Raw genomic sequence first — 22,684 nt, 5'->3', positions numbered from 1 at the left:
AGAAGAGCTGAAAAAATGCTCCTCACCATACTGATAAATTCCAAGAGTCAATATATGCTAAATAAATTAAATAAATAAATAAAAGTACCTACAAATAGTAGTGGTAGATTTTAACTACCCTGACCTCAACTGGAAACAAACTCTGCACCAAGTCGAAGATCCAACAGGTTCCTAACAAACCTAGCAGACAACTTTGTTTCCCTAAAGTAGAGAAGGGAACAAGGGGATCAGCCATATTGGACTTAATTCTCACTAACAGAGAGGAAGTGATAGAAGGTGTTGAAGCCACAGGAACCCTGGGGGCAAGTGACCATGCAATATTGGAATTCAACATTATGCAAACACAAGTAGAAGAACAAAGTGAAACTAGATTCTTGAACTTTAAGAGAGCTAATTTATATAAACTTAGAAAGAGCTTGGGAAAAATTCCATGGATGAGAATCCTCAAGGGGAAAACAACTCAAGAAACTTGGGAAATTTTGAAAAATGAGATTACAAAAGCCCAATCTTCAAAAAAGGGGGAAAAAACAGATCCAGGAAACTACAGACCTATCAGCCTGACCTCAATACCAGGAAAGATTCTGGAAAAGATAATCAAGCAATGAATTAGTGAACACCTAGAAGCAAACAAAGTAATAGCCAAAAGCCAACCTGGGTTTGTCAAAAACAGATCCTGCCAGACTAATCTTATTGCATTCTTTGACAAAGTGACAGAAATTAGTGGACCAGAGGAATGCCGTCGATATAGTTTACTTGGACTTCAGTAAGGCATTTGATAAGGTAGACCATAACCTACTACTAGATAAAGTAGAAGAATGTGGGTTAGACAGCATCACCATCAGATGGATTTGTAACTGGCTGACCAACCACACTCAACATGTAGTCCTCAATGGAACTGCATCTTCATGGAGGGAAGTATGCAGTGGAATATCCCAAGGCTCTGTTTTGGGCCCAGTACTCTTCAGTATCTTCATCAATGATTTGGATGAGGGAATAAATGGGGAACTCATCAAATTTGCAGATGACACCAAGCTGGCATGAATAGTCAACACTCCAGAAGATAGGCTAAAGATACAGAAGGATCTTGACAAACTTGAACATTGGGCACTATCTAATAAAATGAAATTCAATGGTGAAAAGAGTAAGGTTCTACATTTAGGCAACAAAAACGAAATGCACAGGTACAGTATAGGCTATACAGTAGTAACTGTGAAAGGGATTTTGGAGTCCTAGTGGACAACCATTTAAATATGAGCCAGCAGTGTGCAGCAGCTGCCAAAAAAGCCAACACAGTTCTAGGCTGCATAAACAGAGGGATAGAATCAAGATCACATAAAGTGTTAATACCACTTTATAATGCCTTGGTAAGGCTACACTTGGAATACTGCATTCAGTTTTGATCACCATGATGTAGAAAAGATGTGGAGACTCTAGAAAGAGTGCAGAGAAGAGCAACAAAGATGATTAGGGGACTGGAGACTAAAACATATGAAGAACGGTTGCAGGAACTGTATATGTCTAGTTTAATAGAAAGAAGGACTAGGAGAGACATGATAGCAGTGTTCCAATATCTCAGGGGTTGCCACAAAGAAGAGGGAGTCAAACTATTTTCCAAGGCACCTGAGGGTAGAACAAGAAGCAATGGGTGGAAACTAATCAAGGAGAGAAGCAACTTAGAACTGAGGACAAATTTCCTGACAGTTAGAGCAATTAATCAGTGGAACAGCTTGCCTCCAGAAGTTGTGAATGCCCCAACACTGTAAGTCTTTAAGAAGAAGTTGGATAGACATTTATCTGAAATGATATAGGGTTTCCTGCCTAGGCAGGGGGTTGGACTAGAAGACCTCCAAAGTGCCTTTCAACTCTACTATTGTATTGTATTGTAAATATATTATGAATCAGCAACACACAGACACACACACACACACACACACACACTTCAAAATAATAGGACATTTCACTCTACTCAACTTATGCAGATCCCACTAAGCACTGTCTTCAGCTTTATCATAAAGAGTTAGATGGCTTTATAGAAGATAAATAAGGATGATTAGAGGATTATAAATAATAATTATGAATATAGATATACAACTTGAGAAACAAAAAATGTTTCAAGTGTAAGCATTAGTATCATTGTCATGTAAGGATAATTATTTTACTCATTAAACTATGTTCATATACAATTCTTAAATTTATTATGAAATAGTTTCCTTAAGTTGGTTAAAATATATCTTATTTTGGTAAAATATATGTTATGAACAGAAAAGTCAATAAAGAGTACTGAATATCTAGTATTTTAAATTGAGAAATTCCAATTATTTACTTTAAAATGATACATAGAAACAAACATATAGAATATATATGCTCACATGCATTGCAGTCTGAAACACTGGAAAAACAAAATGATAAAGAAATATTTCGCAATCTTTAATGATTGCTATTGGCGTGTATATTGTGGCTTCTTTATAGTAAGATGCGTAACTGGGCTGAATTATATTGAGTCACAAGCAGCCAATATAAGTAAATGCAAGAAAAGGCTTACTGAAAACAAGCCAAGAAACAACTAAAGAAAAAGCTTTTGAGGGTGACATCCCACTTGTGGAATGTCTTCCCTAAAGAAATGTATCTGGCATCTCTATTACAATCTTTCTGGCACCTTTTTAAAACCTTTACTTTCCCAAGCAAATTAAAAAAAAAATGCCATTACCTTTTGTATTTTCTCATAATTTAAATGAAATTTATAACTTACAAATTTATATTTATAAGATACATTGTGTTTAAAAAGAATGTTTCCATTTTGTTCTAGGTTTTATTCAAAAAAAACCTCCCAGAATGTATGTCTTTTACACCAGAAATAGAGCTAACCACAACCAACAGTTCAATAATGAATATAAATATTTATATAGAAAAATGTACTTAGGAAAGCAACAGAATCTAAGACGCACCAAGGTTTTGAAGAGGCAAATTTAAAAAAAAAGGTTTTTGCACTTTGCAAACCTCCCCAAAATGGCCCCTTTTGTATGTATGTATGTATGTATGTATGTATGTATGTATGTATGTATGTATGTATGTACATACGTACGTACGTACATACGTACGTATGTACGTACGTATATATGCCACCAGGTCTAGTGTTTGGTCTTTAACAGTCAACATTTTTATTAACTACAGGTAGTCTTCGACTTAGAATAGTTTGTTTAGTGACAGTTCAAAATTACAAACTGAAAAAAGTGACTTATGATCATTTTTTACACTTACAAAAATTGCATGATCCCTACAATTGCACGATCAAAATTCAGACACTTGTCAATTGACTCATAATTATGATGGCTGCAGTGTCCCAGGTTCATGTGATCACCTTTTGCCACCTTCTGACAAGCAAAGTCAATAGGGAAGCCAGATTCACTTAGCAACTATGTTACTAACTTACTAATTGCAGTGATTCACTTAGGATCTGTGGCAAGAAAGGTGGTAAAATGGGCCAAAATTCATTAACAAATGTCTCACTTAGCAACATATATTTTGGGCTCAATTGTGGTTGTAAGTTGAGAACTACCTGTATTTAGATGACATAAAAAGTTACAAAATTTGCAGACAACACAGTACTGGGAGGGATAACTAAGATGGTAGAAGAAAGTAGAATTCATAATGAATTTTGAATACAAATAGACTGAAAACAGTAGAATGAAATTTGGCAGTCAACACTACAAAAGTATCTATTAATACCATACATTAAATTCTGTTAAGAGAAATTGATGGATTAGGAATGTTCATGGTGCATGAGACATTATTCAAGGAATGTCACTAAAAGCTAAGACCTCTTCTTTATTATCCTGGAGTATAATATATGAAATAACAGACTTAATTTACTACAGAAAAGCAGATTCCATTTGAACAGGATGAAAGTTTTTCTGGTAGCAAGAGAAATTCAGCACTGGAATCAATTATATAAAAATTGAGTTGTGCTCCTCCAAAAGATATATTCAAGTATAAGTAGTCATTTGTCAGGAATTCTTTAGTTTGGATTGCTGCATGGAGCACAATACACTGAACCATAAACTAACCAAAAGCTAAAAGCTAAGACCTCTTCTTTATTATCCTGGAGTATAATATATGAAATAACAAGTATAAGTAGTCGTTTCTCAGGAATTCTTTAGTTTGGATTGCTGCATGGGACACAATACACTGAACCATAAACTAACCAAACGCTAAAAGCTAAGACCTCTTCTTTATTATCCTGCATGGGGTACAATACACTGAACCATAAACTAACCAAGCATTAAGAATTCTAATTCAGTTATATCTTTACTAATACAAGCAGTCCTCAACATAGAGCCACAATTGAGCTCACAATTTCTGTTGCTAAGCAAAACATAAAGTGAATTTTACCCCATTTTACAATCTTTCTTGCTACACTTGTTAAGTGAATCACTGCAGTTGTTAAGTTAGTAAGACGTTTATTAAGTGAATTGGCTTCCCTATTGACTTTGCTTATCAGAAGTTTGCAAAAAAGTGATCAAATGTCCTTAGGACACTGCAACCATCATAAATACATACCAATTACTAAATGCCCAAATTTTGAACACATGACCACGAGGGTGCCGCAATCGTCATTAGTGTGAAAAACGGTCATAAATCACTTTTTAACTTTAGTCACTAAATGAACCATTATACGTTGAGGATTACCTACATGCTGATCCATTCCCAATGCTCAGATTATTGTACAACTCTACTATCTTGCTTAGCGGAAATACAGGGCTCTGCTATCTGCCGATTCTTTGAAAAAAAATCTTAAATTTCCAACTGGAGTAATATCAACATCATATTAAAAACTGCTATTCTAATTGCTTGCAAAGAGAAATGATATCGCGCATGCCTCTTATTTAGCACTACAGCACTTAACATTCATATTTTGGGTACATTTCATTTTGATTTTGTGGTTCTTACCTCTTTCACATTGAGGGCCTGTGAATCCATATACACATGCACAACGATTGGGCCCAATGCAGCGACCTCCATTCTGGCATCCATGTTCACAGACAGCTGTGTTTTTGAATAAAATTATTATATGTCTATAATAAAGTGAAAATAGTCACTTGAGGACTATTAAAAATCTAGATAGTCACAATAATCATTATTCCTAATTTAAAAGGCTTAGAAGAAAATGAATTAGGAAAATGTGCCTGTATTAATTAATTAATTAGCTAATTCATACAATTTTAAGCCTGGGACAAGGCTTAAATTCTTTGCCAAGTATTTAATTGTTGAACATTATCAGATTTCTCTGGCCAGTTGTCATTCCAGAGGAAAGGTACTACATCAGAAAAGCCATGATTCCTGCATCCCACTAGATGACACAGCTTCATTGATGAGTCCAAAATAAGCTATGATACCTTGTACTTGCCCTCAACCAATACAAGTGTCATTGCAATAGGTGTTGACAAGGCATAATTGAAAATGTAAATGGATTTTTGAGGAACATCTAAATTAAGGTTTTTCCTCATGACCATATTAAAATGACTGGCAGATGTTGTCCCTACAATTTTAATGAGGGACAAATGAAAAAAAAAACTGGTGGATTGCCACAGCTTTCTCTCCCCTCATACTAAGCATAACTTCTTGAAAGGAAAAATAATGACTAATTGCTCTCATGAACCTGAAGGATGGGTGGGTGGAAGACATTTGCTTTAATGATAAGTTTAGTTGTATACATTGTGCCTAAAGCTTTGGGAGAAAGAAGGTCATACATGACGGCTGGAGAAATCAGAAGGTATTTGAATGTTAAATAGATATTGAAAATCTATTCCAAAACATGACCACAATGTCTTAAAAACATTTAGGTAAATGGCACTACTTATTCAGAGGTTAGCTGTATAATCAAAGAAAAAAATGTTGTATGACAGTTTTAAACCAATTATTAATTGTAGCAGAAAAGAAAGAAAGAAATGTTATGCTACATTAAAATGTTGTTTTCAATACTAAAATATCAAAATACAGTTTCACTGAAAATCATATTCAAATATATCACTTTTTAAATATAACATATAGAAATTACATGTGCCAAGTACAGCCTGAAAGGATTTTCTAAAATAAAGGATTTCACACATCTGTCTGAAGTAAGAATTTCTACCATACAACGATTAAAGCACCATTTGTTATGCTTTCTATATTGCCTAAGATTTTTGACCTGGCCTCTAAGAAAACAAGCATTTATATTCAGCAGAACCCACTCCCTTCTCTTGCAGATCAAGACATCTCAAGGGACATGACATTTGTTTGCAGTGCCACAGTGTCTGGGAAAAGAAGGGGGGAAAACATACATCCAGATAGTTAGAGGAGACAAGAAATACTCAAAGTGAAGGAACTAAGGAAAAGATTGTGTTGAAAAGATCAAAATGCAAAAAAAAAAAAAGCAACATAATTCATCTACAGTGTTGAAAAAATAATGGCAACAGCTTAAAGACTTTTCTATCATATGTTTTGAGGCTACAAAACCTTGGGATTATGTATGTCATCTGTAAAAAGAGAGTGAAAAATTACACTGTCCATATTATACGTGGATAGTTGTATTTATATATTTTATTTCATATGCTTTTGTATCAGGGTAATTGCATTATTTTAATGCTTCTTTGATTTAATTTGTTATCTATTAATAAAATAAATATATTTCATTGCTTACTGTATTATTTTGTTAGTATTTTTATATTTACTCTTCTATAACACACTAATCAACCTGAAAAACTCCTGCATTGAATACATAAAAATATAATAAATACATTTCTTCTCTTACTGGCACAATGTAGTCATTAATAACTAAGGTAAAATCTTCCAAAGCAAGGGTGAGTAAAACTAATGAATATACAGAAATCTAAAAATGTAAACTTACAAACAGTCCTAAGTATATGTAGAAACCAGTGTTAAAATTGTCAACACATTTTCATTCACAGATGGTCTGTGTAATTGTGTGAATTAAAAAAAAATACAAATTTTGAACAGGCATCCGTTTTTTTCCAAGTATGTTTATGTTAGCTTATTTAAACTTGAATAACAGAACTTGACAAATTTGTATTACTTCTATAGCAGACATGTTGAATTCCAAGACATTTTTTAAAAAGGCAATACTTGCCTATAAATTCAAAATTAATCCTTCATTGCAGTATGCACAATTGCTCCAATAGTCTACAAAGTATGAAAAAATGATGCATACATAATAGTTGTATTTCACTGTTACAAAACAGATACATTTATAACACGTTTATAACTTCCTTAAGAAAAAGCTAAAGGTTATTTGGTTTGAGTATTTTAGGCAATTTTCGCAACTAAAGGCTCAAACAGCATATGATCAGCTATTGAAAGCATTCATTCTCTTGTGCCAAAAGAACAGATAAGTAGAAAGAAGGGAGGGGGACTATTTAAACATGGAAAAAAGAAATTAGATCTCATTGAATGAATGATTGCTGTTTGGTAATTACCATACAATTATTTTTTATATAATAAATTATAAAGTAGGACAGTGAATTATGGCAGCAACTGAACAATTTATGTAACAAATAACTATATTGTCATAATCTAAAGATTATCTCTCTAAATACTTGTGAACTAAAATTCAATGACTCCAAATGGGAATTGCCACAAAATGTTACAATATAATTTTATCCTGACCTCATTTTAATCAGCCATGCCCTTCTTCAGGATATTCCATTCTTCTGTAACACCACTATACAAGAATTTTAAACACAAACCATGTTGATTCTTCATTGAGTTCTCTTCCCTTAAATAATCTCCCTGAATTTCACAAAGTCCCTAAGAGCTGGCTCTGCTTCAAGGCCTGGGTTAATGTGTTTCTTAATGCACATATGGGGCCCTTCTTGCATTGTATGGTTTATTGTTCTGCTTGATTTAGTCTGAGGCTGTCTTTTTATGCATTTCTAATGGGTTTTTTTTGAGAATTCTGTAAACTTTCCTGTCTAATGGTGTAATAGGTCATAATCAATTTGATAAATTAAATTAATGACAATTCACAAATTTGTTAAGACCATGTATGTGGAATTTTGGTACTTTTTTCATTTAAAAATGGTGCTCCAACTCAAAACAGCAAAAATAGGATATAGCAGTAAGAAACAAAGTAATGAAATGATGCATAGTTTAATCAGAACCAATGAACTAGTAGAGAAACATAGCATGAAACAGCTAATATAAAAGTAGTGGGAATACAAATACTGTATTATGAAAAGAAAGAAGGTTGAAAAAAGAGCAACAGATATAAAACAGGATCTTCTGAGACAAGTAATAGATAACTGTATTTTGCTTACATCATATATTTCTATTCTTATAGCTAAGGAACAAGTTGCCGACAACAATAAACCAGAATTTTTTTCAGAAACAAAATCAATCCTTTGATTTTTTTTTAAAAAAAGCTCCATCTCCCAGTCTTCTTCTTGTGCTCCATCACTTCTACAAAACTTTTCAATTTTTGTACATAGATTATTTACCACTTATCAGAACCTGCAAATTATTGCTTTATAACTTTAACTTGCTCTTAAAATGTGTGTTTGGAATCCGGTCTAAGGGCAATTAATGACTGATTAAGAACCCGAAAGGAAACATTGAATTTATAATATAAAGAGGGAGTATAGGACTTTGGAGCCACGTTCTATTTATTGAGGTAATATCCAACCATGGCTTCACATTTTTAGAATATACTTTATAGGTCCTGTTTACAAATATTAATAATATCATGAGAAAGAAGTTTCTAAATGTTCTAGTGTAGATTCCTTAAGTTGCTTTGCTCTACACAATCAGCTAAGCAAATACTTCAGAAAATATTGTACATTCTACAAAATTAATTGCTACCAGATTAGCACCGCCTATATTAGTTTTTGGAAACTTTTAAATTTTATAACCTTTAAGAGAAAAATGCATTTATTATTTCATTAGTTATCAATTACTAGCTGTTTCAGAGACTGAGCTGTAAATTCAGTGAATGAAGAAACACTCCAATTTCCCTGTGCTTCCTTAAGTCACAGTTTGTCATTTGCTGCAGGCTGTAATTTATAAAATGTAGAGTTTTCAAACTTCCATTATACTTATTTATACATGGCTTTATATGTTCCAAAGAAATGACAACAATCACTTTTCAATTATTACATTAATCAGCAGTGCATGTAAGTATTGTAGTCATTTCTATTTCACTATGCAGGTAGGTAGACATTAAATGAAGATTACATGTAGAGTATGAGTGCCATAAGTTTAACATTTGAGGCATTTTAATGTAATTTACATGCCAAATCTTTTCCAAATGAAAAGGCTGTTGCATAGACTTTACAGTGCCATATTGACAAACCAAACCATCAGGACTTATTATTAAGTATTATTAAGTACTTATTATTATCATTTTTTTTTCTGAAAAACACCAGAATGTGAAGCATAGCTGTAGCATTTGAAGTGAACAGCAGAAATTCAGATGATATATATACATAAAACACAAAATATATAACAATGTTATTGTTTTTACATATAAACTAAAAAGTCTGCTTAATTAAGGACTCCTTGAAATGTAAAAATTCATTCAAAATATTCCTACTTACTGCCAGTACTTTAATTCACAATTCTAATGGTGCTTAAACAATTAATGCTATTACTGCTTCTTATAAATACATCTCTGTGTTTTTATAATAATTACATCTGAGAGAAATATGTCTTCCCTGTAACTACCCTATCTACATAATACATGTTTGTTCATGACTATCCATTGAACCTAACAGATGAAAAATGCACTAAATTCACAATTTCCATATCCAGATGAAATAGCAGCCATTCAAAAATATCAGAAGACTAAGCAAATACCTATGCTACATCCATGACAGGAATAATTCAAATAAATCACAGCTGCCAAATGTCTACTTACGTTGCCCACAGTAAGTGCCAATATATCCTTTTTGACACTGGCATTGGTCATCTAGACAGGTACCACCGTTCAGACATCTGACGTTACACTGTTGTACTACAGAAAAATATAGACAATTAATTGTGCATTAAATTGTCATTTTATATTAGGTAGCAGGGACACAAATATTGAGAAATGCAATAATATATATATACATTAAAAATACATCATGTAAAATATAATATCTATTAGCATTTTTGTGGCTTAAGATTTCACTTTAAACTGATTTAAGGTTCTAGTATAAGTGACTAATAGTCATTAAAGCATCAGGCTAGAAATCAGGAGACTGTGAGTTCCAGTCCTGTCTTAGCCATGAAAACCTGCTGGGTGACTTTGGCCAGTCACCTCAGAGGGTTGATATTGTGGGAGAAATAGGAGGAAGAAGGAGTATTAGCTATGTTCCCTGCCTTGAGTTATTTATAAAAACAATAGAGGCAGGATGTAAATTAATAAATGTTTCTTTATAAATGCTACTGTATGTATAATTTTGGGGACTATCTGTTCAGTTTTTTTGTGCAGTTTTCCTATTAATGCCTCTTTCTTACTGTTCCTCAGCACATATACATTTGTCCTTAACACATTTCATCTATTTCTTTGTTTCTCAAATGCTGTTTCAATGTTTCATTTCTTTGCCAAAATAACACTAGAGTATCTGAATTCTGCATTAATAAACTCAACCCAACTATAGTTTTTCTTTTGTATTTAGAATATGGTTTCCTCCACTAATTCCTTTGACTACATTACCTTGATCTTTAATCATCTTTAATTGGTTCTCTATTAATGCTTTGAAGCTTTTTTTATCTTTATTACATTCATTTAATTTAAAACTCTATCATTCTGATTTCAACTAATTTCCACTTTGTTTAATTAAGTTCACTCCAACACACATCTAAACTCATGTTATTGCAATTTTGAGTATACAAGTTACATATTTTAGTTGTTTACCACATAACACAATTGATATCTTATTTTTCAATCAAAAAACCAATGTGGCTCATAAAAATTATTAACCAATATAAAAATTCAGTAAAACAACGGGATATTGTAAATGATCACAAACAAAAATGAATGAGGTCAAAACAACAGGAAGGAAAACTATATTCACTTTGCTATAAGAAGGGGGAAAGGGATATAGTCGATGAGATAACTTCAAAGGGGTGCTTCATGCAAGCTATCAAAACAAAAAAAGGGTTTGAAACTTTGCACAGCCCTATTATTTAGGTAATTAAACATAGCAAAAAGTCAACAACATCTTGCTTGCAAAGTTCTTTGCACTCAAACATATAGATCTAGGAAGAAACTAAGTAAACAGTGAAATTAGAATTAGAATCAGATCATGTTCATCCATATTTACATACTGTAAAGCAGATTGTTTGCTTCTGACAGTGTATCCACAGTTGTTTCTCAATCATGATTTAGTGATTACTGTGTTATACGAACAGAGCTATTTAAAATTTTCAATAAACTAACATTATATCCTGACCCAGCATGATCTGTGAACAAACCCAGATAATGTGCTAAGCTTTTTGTGCTTTTAGGTATGGGTAACCAACATGCAACAGAAGAGACACAACAGAAGGGTAGGAAAACTGTGGACACATACTAGAAGTTTCAAAAGACAGTAACTGGATTACTATTTATCTATTTTTAAACAGAATCCCAGAATAAATGGAATCCCTCTAACCTTAAACAGCAAATGCCTTTATTACGTATAATAAAATGAAAATGATGCTATTTAAGCCTTACTAGATTTTGGTCCACAGCTTGGCAATATCTGTCCATTGGAGCAAGTGCACATATTAGGACGAGAACAAAATCCATCACCACAACTATTTCTACATATTGCTGTGGAAAAAAATAATATATTAGATGACTTGCAATATTACATTGTTAAATAAACAATAAAACATAGATTTTAAAGTTTCAAAACTACAGAATGTAGCCATTTTCCTTAATTATATTAGGAATTTTTATTATTTTGCTCTCATTTACAATCTATTTAATGCTTCAACAAACAGAATGAAAACAATAGTCTTCATTCAGTATCTTTAAAATGTTCAGTGTGGGACAAAGCACACAAAATTCTTCTCCAAAGAAATTATATACAGGTAGTACAAAGTCGATATAGAAATCAGAATCATCCAGATCATCTATATAGATAAAAATAGGATATCAAGTTTTTATTGTCAAGACAATTTAAGACTGAGAGATATGGGGATCAGTAGGGCAGGAATGTCTACAAATAAGCCTACCCTAAGATGCTATTAAAATCAATGATAGGCAATGGAAGTTTCCCATTGAACACCTTCAGGGGGAAAAGATTTCTATCAGAAGTGGGATATGAAAGGGGAAGTCAACTGAAATCAGTTCCCATTTATCTGAATTCTAGTTTTATTTCTCCACACAATCTCATGATTGCTACTTTGACAGATTTATTGATAGATTCTTACATGTAGCTAGGACTAAACTATTGCTTTCCAGCTGATATCTTTAAAAAACAACCTTCAGTAGTATTATTTTCCCAACCAAAGCATGTGTTTTTGAGATATACTAGGTTTAGACATTGTTTAGATGCACTAATTGCAAATGCATTTCTAGCTTCACTTCAAAGAACAATATATTTTTCTTAGTTAACTGGCTACATTTATAAAATATTAAAATGAGATCTTAATTCTGCTTTAACTGCCCCTTTGCAAACTATATACATGAACACATACTATAGATACATCCTTTCTTTACAGTTGATTTCTTTCTTTACTTCTTCAAAAGAAATTTATTAGTTCAAAGAGGTTTATTTCAAAATACCCTTAAGACAGGGATATTTTAATTAAATGCTATAGACAATGAGAGCCGCATTAAGCAGAGTAATGCCATCAAACAAGTTGGCAAGGCTGATATTTTGGCGGAAAGAAATTATGGACATTGGTAGAAAGGCTGTACTTCAAATCTATCTTGAGAGCCAGGCTGATGTAGTAGTTGAAATGCCAGGTTAGAAACCAGTAGACTATGAGTTCTGGTCCCTGCTTCTAGACAAAGCCAGCTGGGTGGCCTTGGGCCAGTCACTCTCTCTCAGCCTTAGGAAGAAGGCAATGCCAAGCCATAAAAAAAAAAAGACAAGTCACCATAATGAATGAATGATTTGAATCTGTTTCTATACCTGGAATATAACATTCACATATGCTCATAGATAGTTTTCTTGGCAACCATCAGGTTCCATCTCCCTCATTTTTCTATTTTTATTTTATTAACTGGCAGGCATCCTTTATCTCCACTCTGGGTGGTACAACTATTGTTAGAAAACAAACTCTGGATAATTGGTGTTCGACTGTCAGGCCTGCAATGGTTCCTTTAAGAATCTTTGGCCTGCCATACTTTTATTAAGGGGGAGGGGATTTAGCAAGGGGTAGAATGTGTTGTTTCCAAAATAAAAAATTCCTTCCTAGAAGCTCAAGGTCAACTTTTCTCTCCCAAACCTTTACACCTGACTGGAAACAGTTAGGCGTAGAAGCCAGCGTGGAAGAAGAAGATTGGACCATGTGATGGACTGTGGGTTTGGGGGCAAGATCATAAACTTTTAACTGGGTGGGATTCTGCTGTAACTTCCAGAGTTGGAATCCCACAGAACAATGCCAACATGCCTGCCTTATTAAATTGGAACTTTAAGCATAGTTTTGCCTTCGACTCTGATTTAATTCTGCATGATATTTGGAACGCTGACTTTCTTCTGAATGTCTATGGAGATTCTCAGTCATCCAGGTCATGGTTGACCCAAAGGTTAGCATTTCGCTTCTCATCTAAGGAGGTTCTTGGATGAGAAGCAAAATGTCTTCAAGGAAAAACACAAAGAAAGTTCATTTCCTCTTGAAAAAGCATCTTTGGGACACTTTTTAAAAAGCATATCCAGATGCCTGAAGGGAACAGAGAAGCTAAAACACAGTGGTGCAAGCTGATGAACATAACTTAAGATGTAGAGTACTTTTAGTAGATTAGAGTCTGTTATATGTCATTGCACTGGCCTGCATGTTTTTTCCTTTCCTGGTGATCTGTCTCTTTTATTGATTGACATTGTTAGGTTATTTGAGATTTATGCCTCACTGTACATGTGTGATTTTTAGCTATTTGATTTAGGACAATATTAGGTTTGTGGTAGTATATAAGCTTAGTATTTGCTTCATGAATTGTTATTATATTGGGTGGAATAACTGGTAGGCCTCTCTGATAACCACAAAAATGAACAATAAAACAGGCTATTTATACAATGTATTAATTGGGTAGCACAGAAATGTTTTTGGGATTTTTATTTGTCAACCAAAAACCAGCACCACATAAAGAAGACTAATCCTCTCAAATTCTACATTTCTGAAAATTCACATTTGTGTATGTATGCACATAGAGGTGAAAAGTTTCACTGGAACCAATGATTTTAATCTTCATGTATTTGAGAATAGTAAAGGTAAAGGCTGTAGTGAAAACTTCCCCCACCCATGCAGTGGCCTTGACCTAAGTCAATCCATTGTGTTCAATTTTTTTAAAAAAGGAGAGCAACCACATATTCATAATTTAATATACTCCATTGTTTGTCCCTCAGGCATAAGCCCTATTGTATTTAATAAGAATTACTTGTAAATAAACGTACATAGGATTTCACTGTAATAAAATTCAATTTACCCCAAAATAGATATAATTTATATATTATCTATAGATAGTAGATCAATAGAAAAACCAGAAGAAATCAAAAATATTCTGCCCAATACTTTTTATCATTTTTTTTCAAATGTTCTAGAGCTGAAAGATGATCTCAACCACAGATTGTAGAGGTCTATCTTGGTGAATTCCAGGCATAGAACAACTAAATTCCATTTTACCAAGACCATTTTACCAAGTAGTCACATAATATTGGCCAAACAAGACTGATAAGCTATTAAAATACGCTTATCACATCTAATCTAAATCTATTATAACTTAAGTACAGCAAAAATACAAATATCCTAACCAATTCATATCATTTATGTACTATATTATTTATGAATTTCATAAATGAGTTTTTTATCACATTATTTTTAAACTTTAGTTTACATTGCCCATATTTTTGTTTTAGAAACTGTCAAGCAATTGCTATTTCTTAAATTCAAAGTTGAAGGCTAAATTTAGCAATTCAGCTACTGTAGTATAAATTCATATTTTTGTTTAAATATAAGTATCTACTAAAAATCAATATTGCAAACTCTGAAGCCAGAACACTTACGAACAATACACTGATTTCCCCCAGGGAGTGTTTTCCATCCAGGGCAACAGTAGGAGTGGAATCTGGAGCCACACACATTTGGTCTGTTGCATGCAAACAAATACATACACAAAAACACAGGTCATTTAGAACAGCCATTCAAATATTTGCGCCACAGAATTAAAAAAAAGTATCGTCTATAGCAATGACAGACAAATTCAAATAGGTTTTATATTTCTAAAAAAAAGATTCCTACTAATTATTTTAAAAATTAATAACTTGCTTCTTAGCAAAAAAAAAAAAAGGAGGGGGAGATGAGCAATATGTTTTCCATTTTAAACTATTCTGTGAATGGATCAAATCCATGCATACTTTATTTTTATTAAAGAGTGAAACATCAAAGACATCTGACAAAACATTTCTATCTCAAGAGAAAGAATTACAGCGTCTATCAAACTGGTATGCAAGTAAGCCATTACAAAGACTTAAAATGGAAAGGATTTGTCACACATTTTATATAGTGGCACTTTTAAGTTTCTCCCCTTAAATTTGAAAAAGCATGTATCTTTATCAGGTTTAATTGAAATGATTCTTCAACTTTACTATACCAAAACCCTTTAAAACTTGATAATATCCACTACATTTGGTACTCTTGCTGGTATCATATTATGTATGTTTAGTTTTTTAAAAGCCAGTTGTTGTTTTCAACTGGCTTTTAGAAAAGTAACTGATGGTGTTGCCTAGTTTGAGTAATGAAACATCTGCAAGAAAACAACTAAGCTCTGAAAGCACCAAGGACCCCTGAGTTATTTTTTTTAGTTTTAGTTTTACACCAGACCCTCAAGATACATGAAAAGTTTCCAACAAGGAACAAAATTAAAATTAAAAAGGAATAACAATTATAAATATGGGAAATGATATATTGCAGTGTTCAAAAGGAAAACTGAGATACTTGCCAAGTATTTAGACTAAAAGTTTTAAAGGGAATAATATACTAAGATATGATGCATTTTACCTGAGAAAACAAGTAAAATAAAGAAGTGGCTGTTGTAACACAATTAAAATGAACACAACAAGCAAATAGGAATAAAGGAAAGGAAATTATATATGGAACTTCCAATTTAAACTTGTGAGCAAGATTCTGTCATGAAATTACACAAATACTGAGTGAAGTGTTGCCAATGTTATGGCAATACTTCAAACAATTAACTATTTAAAACCTAAGTACAATCCAGTTTTGGACATACAGATTTGTTAGCGAAGCAAGGTGGAAGTGTGTTTTAAACAATGTGGTTTTGCCCCAGACTTGATGCTACCTGTGGGTAAATGAATTGTTTGGACACAGGTTGCTGAGGTAGTTAGGTACATAGACATTCCTGTATCATGTAGGCCTCGCCATGTTCTTGAGAAGGTTAATAATCAAATCAAAGAAAGACAATGGGTTTAGAAGTAAAAACATAATTTGGCAGAAATGTGACATCAAAACAGACTTATGGACTATAAGCCTGTAACTACTGGTAGATTTCAAGACTGCTTTAGTCTTTAAGGACACAGAATAAAATAGTATGCTGTCTCTTTAAAGACTACAATCTTGAAATGGCATTTTAGTCAATGAGGATATACCTAAAACATAGACTTGATCAATGGCCAACAGGCTTACATGGCTGAAGAATGAAGATGGTCATTGTATTTCAAGCAGGTGAATTACCTGCCTAAAGCTATGGAAAGTTTAAGAAAAGTTTTAGAAACAGATGAAGGCCATAAGGGATTAAAGACAAAGTGTCTCTCTATTCTACAATCTATGTCACAACCTCCTTTGTTTAAGGAGGAACAAAATTAGTACCTATACTATCTTGATATTGGTACTGTGGAATAATGCTTAAAGGTGGAAGATGGCTAGTTATAAGTGTTACAGAAGCAAAAAAATGACAGCACCATTCTATCTGTGAGTTACCTTCAGATATTAAGGCCTATACAGTTCATATCTAAGTTTAAAAGATGTGGTCAACTACATAATTGCTGTTGTGGCCTATTTTCCCCCAAACAGCAGCTGAGGAAGAAAACCTGTGGCTGAATTGTACCACTTCAGACAACCCTTTCAGAGATGGAGGGTCACAATAAGTGGAAGGGAGAGAGCAGAGCCAAGACATTCCTGCGCATAGCAGCAGAGCCAAGAAGGGTAGGTAGACTACAGTCCTAGTCCCCTCCTTATCTTTGCTCAGGGATTAGTCGGTTTTATCCCTGGGAAGGCACATTTCAGCATGCCACTCCCTACCTGCCGTCTGTAGTGATCCCATCCAGGCGCAGGTTTATACTACCTTCCACTGCTGTCTGCAGGAAACAGGCCTACCTGTGGCGGACGTGGGTGCGAGCAAAGGTTGCTTTCCTACCCCCTGAGCACGTCCTGCTGGCCTCTCCTGCGGACACGATTGGCGGCGGCGGCGGCGGACGCTGTGCCTCCTTCCAGGCTCCCCAAGATAGAGTAGCGGCTAGCATCCGCACCCTCCGCCGGACGACCCTGCCGCTGCTGCCCGGAGGATCCATGCGCCCACAGCGCCACACACCCCAGCCAAAGGAAATAAGGCTGCAGGCAAAGCGCCCGCCGTCTCCCCATCGCGGACGGCTGGAATTCCTGAGGTGTCGGCACTGAGTCCGACTTGTTCCTAGGGGAGCGCCCGCTGCTGCTCCTCTCTCGCCCGCTGCCCTCCTCGGCGAAGCGAGCGACGCTCCTGCTGCTGGCCCTCCGCCCCCTCAGCGAGACGCTTTGCGGGTCGTGGCGGTCAAGGGGACTGCTGCTCGCCTTCCGCGGTACATCTTTCTCACTCCCTCCTTCCCCCTTTTTCCTCCTGAGCAACTGGAAAGCGCGCAAATTTCACCCCCCCCCCAAAGAAAAAAAATTAGAGCAACAAGTGAGGCTTCCAGTTTCTTTCGAGGGAACCGTTGGGGGGAAAAGGGGGGAAGGCAGGAGGGCGGGAAACGTTGTCTGAACCAGTCGTTTTACACTAACTGAAAAGAATCCTCAGGGAGCCAAAACTGCTCTTTGCAAAGAAAGAAAAAATAAAGAGAATTGTCCGCCACAAAAATAAAACATTAAAGTTACTAATAACCACAGCAGACACGAGCCAACTTCACCCGGGCGGCGAACCCAGCGGCAAAAAAAGCAAAAACAAAAGCTTCAGGAACTCCTTGCTACGCTGCTGCCGCCCCAGGAGCGAGGAAAGGCGGCGATCCGGTGTACGGAAAGAAGAATGAGGGGAGGAGGAAAGCGCGGCTGGGCGAGGGAGGAAAGAAAGGGCAAGGGGGAGGCGATTGCCTGCCTGTCAGTGGGGAGCAGCAGCGGCGCGCCAAACACGTGGGAAAGGAGCCCACTGGAGGCGGGAGGGAGGCTGAGCCAAGGGGGCGCCGAGAGTCGGGTGGGGGCGGAGGATGGAAAAGGAAAGCCCGCGCGGCGCTGGTAATTGGCTGAAAGCAGGGGGGAAAGTTTGGGAAACCGGGATGCGAGAGAAGGAGCTGAGGCCGGGAAGTTGGAAGGGGGCGCTGGAGAAGACTGACGGAGGAGGAGGTGGGCGCCAGTCAGTCAGTCTCTCAGTCCCAGGAGTACCGCGTCGTGGTACCTTCTCCGACGGCTCTTGGCATCCTCTTTTTTACCCAACGAAGGAGCTAAAAAGAGGCTTTCGCTCGTTGCCACCGCTTCCTATCGCAATTCTTGTAGACCCTCGGAGAGCAACTGCCATAAAAACATAAAAAGACGGATCGGATTGATTGCCAGTAAAACTTGGTGTTGCCCTTCACTTCCTGAGTTTGGAAGAAATGTGTTTAGGCTACACAACTGGCTTGTGGTAGTTTGTCAGGGTCTGTGGGTCTCTCTGTGACACTCACAACGGGATTTCGTAACGATTCTTCAGTTATCTGTCAGGCTCAAGACACCATCCTTTGCCACTGATGTCACTGAGAGCACCGGCTCAGCTTTGATCAGAGAAGCTGGCAGCTGCAAACACAAGAACAAGGGAAGGTCATCCCCCAACCCCCAACCCCCCCCCCCCCCGCAATGTTTCAGAAATATCCATGTCCAGAACTCCATTGTTGGCAAAATGATCTTGGAAATGGAACAATAATTCCTTGAAAAAGAAGGGTATGAAAATATTTGGCTGCTCCCTTTGGTCCAAAAAGTTCAAGAAAGCATTGTAGCAGGAGGGTGTTATTCCCCCCAAAATGGATGTTTTGCTCTTCCAGCAGAGATAGTTTCCAGAATGCTTTTGAGGAATCTTTTCTCAGAAGTCCTGCTCAACCCCGGCCAATCTCTGGAATATGAGCTACTTGGGTCAGTTTAACCTATTACTCCTAAGCATCCCCTTCTCTTTAACACAGCAACGTTGTTTTAACAGGAAGCAGAAAGCAACAAAGAAGCAGAAAACAAAGGGAGAACAAAGTTAGGAACTTTCAGGATGGGTCAAATCAGAATGAGGTCTTTTGTAAGACTTCTCTGAAGTCTCTTGACAATGGGTGCAGTGAAGAGAGATGACTTCTCTTTGCACCATTGCCAGCAACATTTTTCCATTCTGAATAGAATTTATTTTTTGTGCCATTTGTACAATGTAGTGCTTTCAGTTTCTTGAATTCTAGATAGTTTAGCGATATTAAAACATTGATAATAGAATATTATAAAATTTTAATAATAAGGGGATAAAATAATACAAATACAAACAGGTTCTTAGAGCTCTGAAGCACCAGAAGCCTTCTGAAAAAACCAAGCTTTTATTTCTTCTGGTAGGAGAAATAAATATATACAGGCTATTTTCATCTTGTTTTCTTGAGAAGGTAGACAAAACATGTGGAGAAGAGCAACAGCTGCTTGCTCAATTCTTCTCATACAGATGATTAAATTATCTAGCCTGGGACTAGAGAAAGAGAAAGATGGCGAGTGGACATTGATGGCTTTTTGATGAGAAGGTAAACTGCTATCTCCAACCTTAGAACTACCTTGTCTATCAAGGATGAATTCATTGTGTCCTGGCCCAACTATATTTCATCTCCAAATAAGTCTAAGCTAATCAGGAGGGACATAGATCCCATATATGGGAAGCCAAGCTTTCTATTCCAAAACCTCTGTTCATTCCACTATTACTAACAGGATCAAATTCCTCCCAGAATACTAAGCAACACCAGAGTACTAGAAAGCCTTACACTTTTCTATCAACCCAAAGGTGGATTGAAAGCTACTGTCCTCCTCCTACCTCTGCGCCCAAGGTGGACCACCTCCCAAGGTGGCGCAGTGGTTAAATGCAGCACTGCAGGCTACTGCTAGATCAGCAGGTCAGCGGTTCAAATCTCACTGGCTCAGGGTTGACTCAGCCTTCCATCCTTCCGAGGTGGGTAAAATGAGGACCCAGATTGTTGGGGGCAATATGCTGACTCTCTGTAAACCGCTTAGAGAGACCTGAAAGGCCTATGAAGCGGTATATAAGTCTACTGCTATTGCTATCTTCTGTGTGAAGCCCAAACAGCACCCATTTATGAAAATCTTCCAAGTTCAAATGTAACTCATTTATTAAAGGTTCATGAGGGAAAGATCTAAAGTCCAGAAGGGAAATTCAGAAGTTCCAAATACCCATGGCAGTTTTTTCCATCCTTTCCAGAGTCAGATCCTGCACAATGAGAACAAGATGGTTGCCAACCAAATTCAAAAGGTTGAGTAGCAGCTGCAAGGACAGGTTCACCCAGGCAACTTCACAAGAAGCTCTTCCTGCTCCCAGTGCTACTGCAGTTCCTCTATGGTTGCTGCCTGCTCTCCTTTCACACCTCCCAGAATGACTTACTTCCTTCAGCATTATCAGTGACATGATAAAGACTGGATGGTAAGGAGGCAATCATGCTAGTCTCCTGGACATCTTAGGGGTTTATTTATCACATTTTGGAATTTCCCATTTCCCAATGGACTCCTAATAAGGGATTACTGCATCTTAAAATATATTCTTATTGGGAGGATTCCATAAGTTGGTTGATTTATAAAAATAATGCTACAAATATAGATATCACTTCTGAAGACGTCCAACACTATTGGAATATGTAGAATACACTAAAATTACTTTTAGTAATATGACATAACAACCCTAGCTGATTTTTGGAATGGAAACAAGAAAGATATATCTGGTTACATGATTAAAGTTTCCATATACATAACAAGATAGATATATCAGGTTACCATACCATGATTAAAGTTCCCATATATATGTTATACATTTTGAGTATGAATATGTTTGAATTGTCTATTTTCTTTCCTGCCATCCTTTTTCTTTAAATTCACCAATACCATTTATGGGAGAAGGGGCCAAAATCAGGGAAGAAAAGACTAAAATGTTATATTACACAATACTGAGTATTGGAGGAAGGCTTCTCCATTTAATCTACAGCTGTCTTAAATGAAAAAAGTGTCTATCTGCCAAGCAAAGCACACTGAATCTATTACCCGGTGGATATGTTAAAAGCAATGTCAAGAGACAGATGAAATGAAACCAAAACAGAATGACAAATTCATATAAGCAAGGAACAAGAGAGCAAAGCAAAAGTTGTAACAGAGCACTTGCAAATATGAAAAAATGATCAGAAATAAGAAAAAAATATCAATAAGGAAAAATATGAGAATGCCAGGAAACATCCTGGAAAAATACCAGCAAACAACAAAAGTACCAACGTTAATCGAAAAAATAGACAGGAAGTGATCAATAGGTAGATAATGTCCCAAATACCCATCCTGTGGAAGGCATACTAAAAGTCATACCAAAAAAAAAAGTAAAGTAAACACCATACATGGTTTGGTTTGGGAAGAATTGAAACCATGCCCAGCCAATAGTCATTATTGCATGGCCTACCACCAATCACCAAAGAGAAAGAACTCCCAAAATAATTTAAATTAAGGAAAATGTTTCATAAAATTCTATAATAAAAATACAAAATATAAACAGTATTAAAACAGTTGAATTAAAACTGTAGTCAGTAGAATTAAACTCAACAGCTACGGAATTTTTATGTTTATTGTCTATATAGAAATACCAACTATACAACTGAAGAAGCTTCTTGGATGAGAAGCAAAACATCTTCAAAGAAAAACCAGAAAGTCCAGTCGCCTCTTGGAAAGACACATCTGTGGGAGAAGCATGACCTGGATGACTGAGAATTTCCATAGACATTCACCAACTATATATGTTTTAACTTTTAGTAGTAATTGGCTATATTTAGACTATGTTGAAATAGAAAGCTAGTAAAAATTGCTAATAAAAAAAACCTGGGATCTGTTTAGGTGTTTTTTAAATGTCTGTGTAAGAAAAATTCTTTATATATTATCTAAATATATAATTTATGAGCATTCTAGAGTGGTAGACCTGTTTGTTTTTATAAACTTTTATGGATATTGCTCAAAAGAGAATACCATTTTACTGCAACAGAATAGAAAATTAAAAACTCAAAATATAGCATATTCTAAGGCCTGACACATTAAAAAAATCCTAGTTCTAAAA

At 35.7% G+C, this 22,684-nt stretch overlaps 1 protein-coding gene across 1 annotated transcript in view; it reads right to left on the bottom strand.

Moving 5' to 3' along the window:
• The window catches only part of FBN2 (fibrillin 2), a 127,441-nt gene extending 109,484 nt beyond the window's left edge, over positions 1 to 17,957 (bottom strand). The window contains exons 1-5 of the mRNA XM_032214594.1: positions 17,561 to 17,957; positions 15,192 to 15,274; positions 11,693 to 11,791; positions 9,908 to 10,003; positions 4,948 to 5,043 (exon numbers count right to left, since the gene is read on the bottom strand). Of these exons, the coding sequence (XP_032070485.1) occupies positions 4,948 to 5,043; positions 9,908 to 10,003; positions 11,693 to 11,791; positions 15,192 to 15,274; positions 17,561 to 17,784 (598 nt within the window). The 5' untranslated portion in view covers positions 17,785 to 17,957. The remainder of the gene's footprint in view (positions 1 to 4,947; positions 5,044 to 9,907; positions 10,004 to 11,692; positions 11,792 to 15,191; positions 15,275 to 17,560) is intronic.
• Between the last annotated feature and the right edge of the window lie 4,727 nt (positions 17,958 to 22,684).

This window comes from Thamnophis elegans, chromosome 3 (assembly GCF_009769535.1).
Source record: "Thamnophis elegans isolate rThaEle1 chromosome 3, rThaEle1.pri, whole genome shotgun sequence".
In the NCBI taxonomy this organism is placed as follows: Eukaryota; Metazoa; Chordata; class Lepidosauria; order Squamata; family Colubridae; genus Thamnophis; species Thamnophis elegans.
This window is presented reverse-complemented; position numbering and strand designations above follow the sequence as displayed.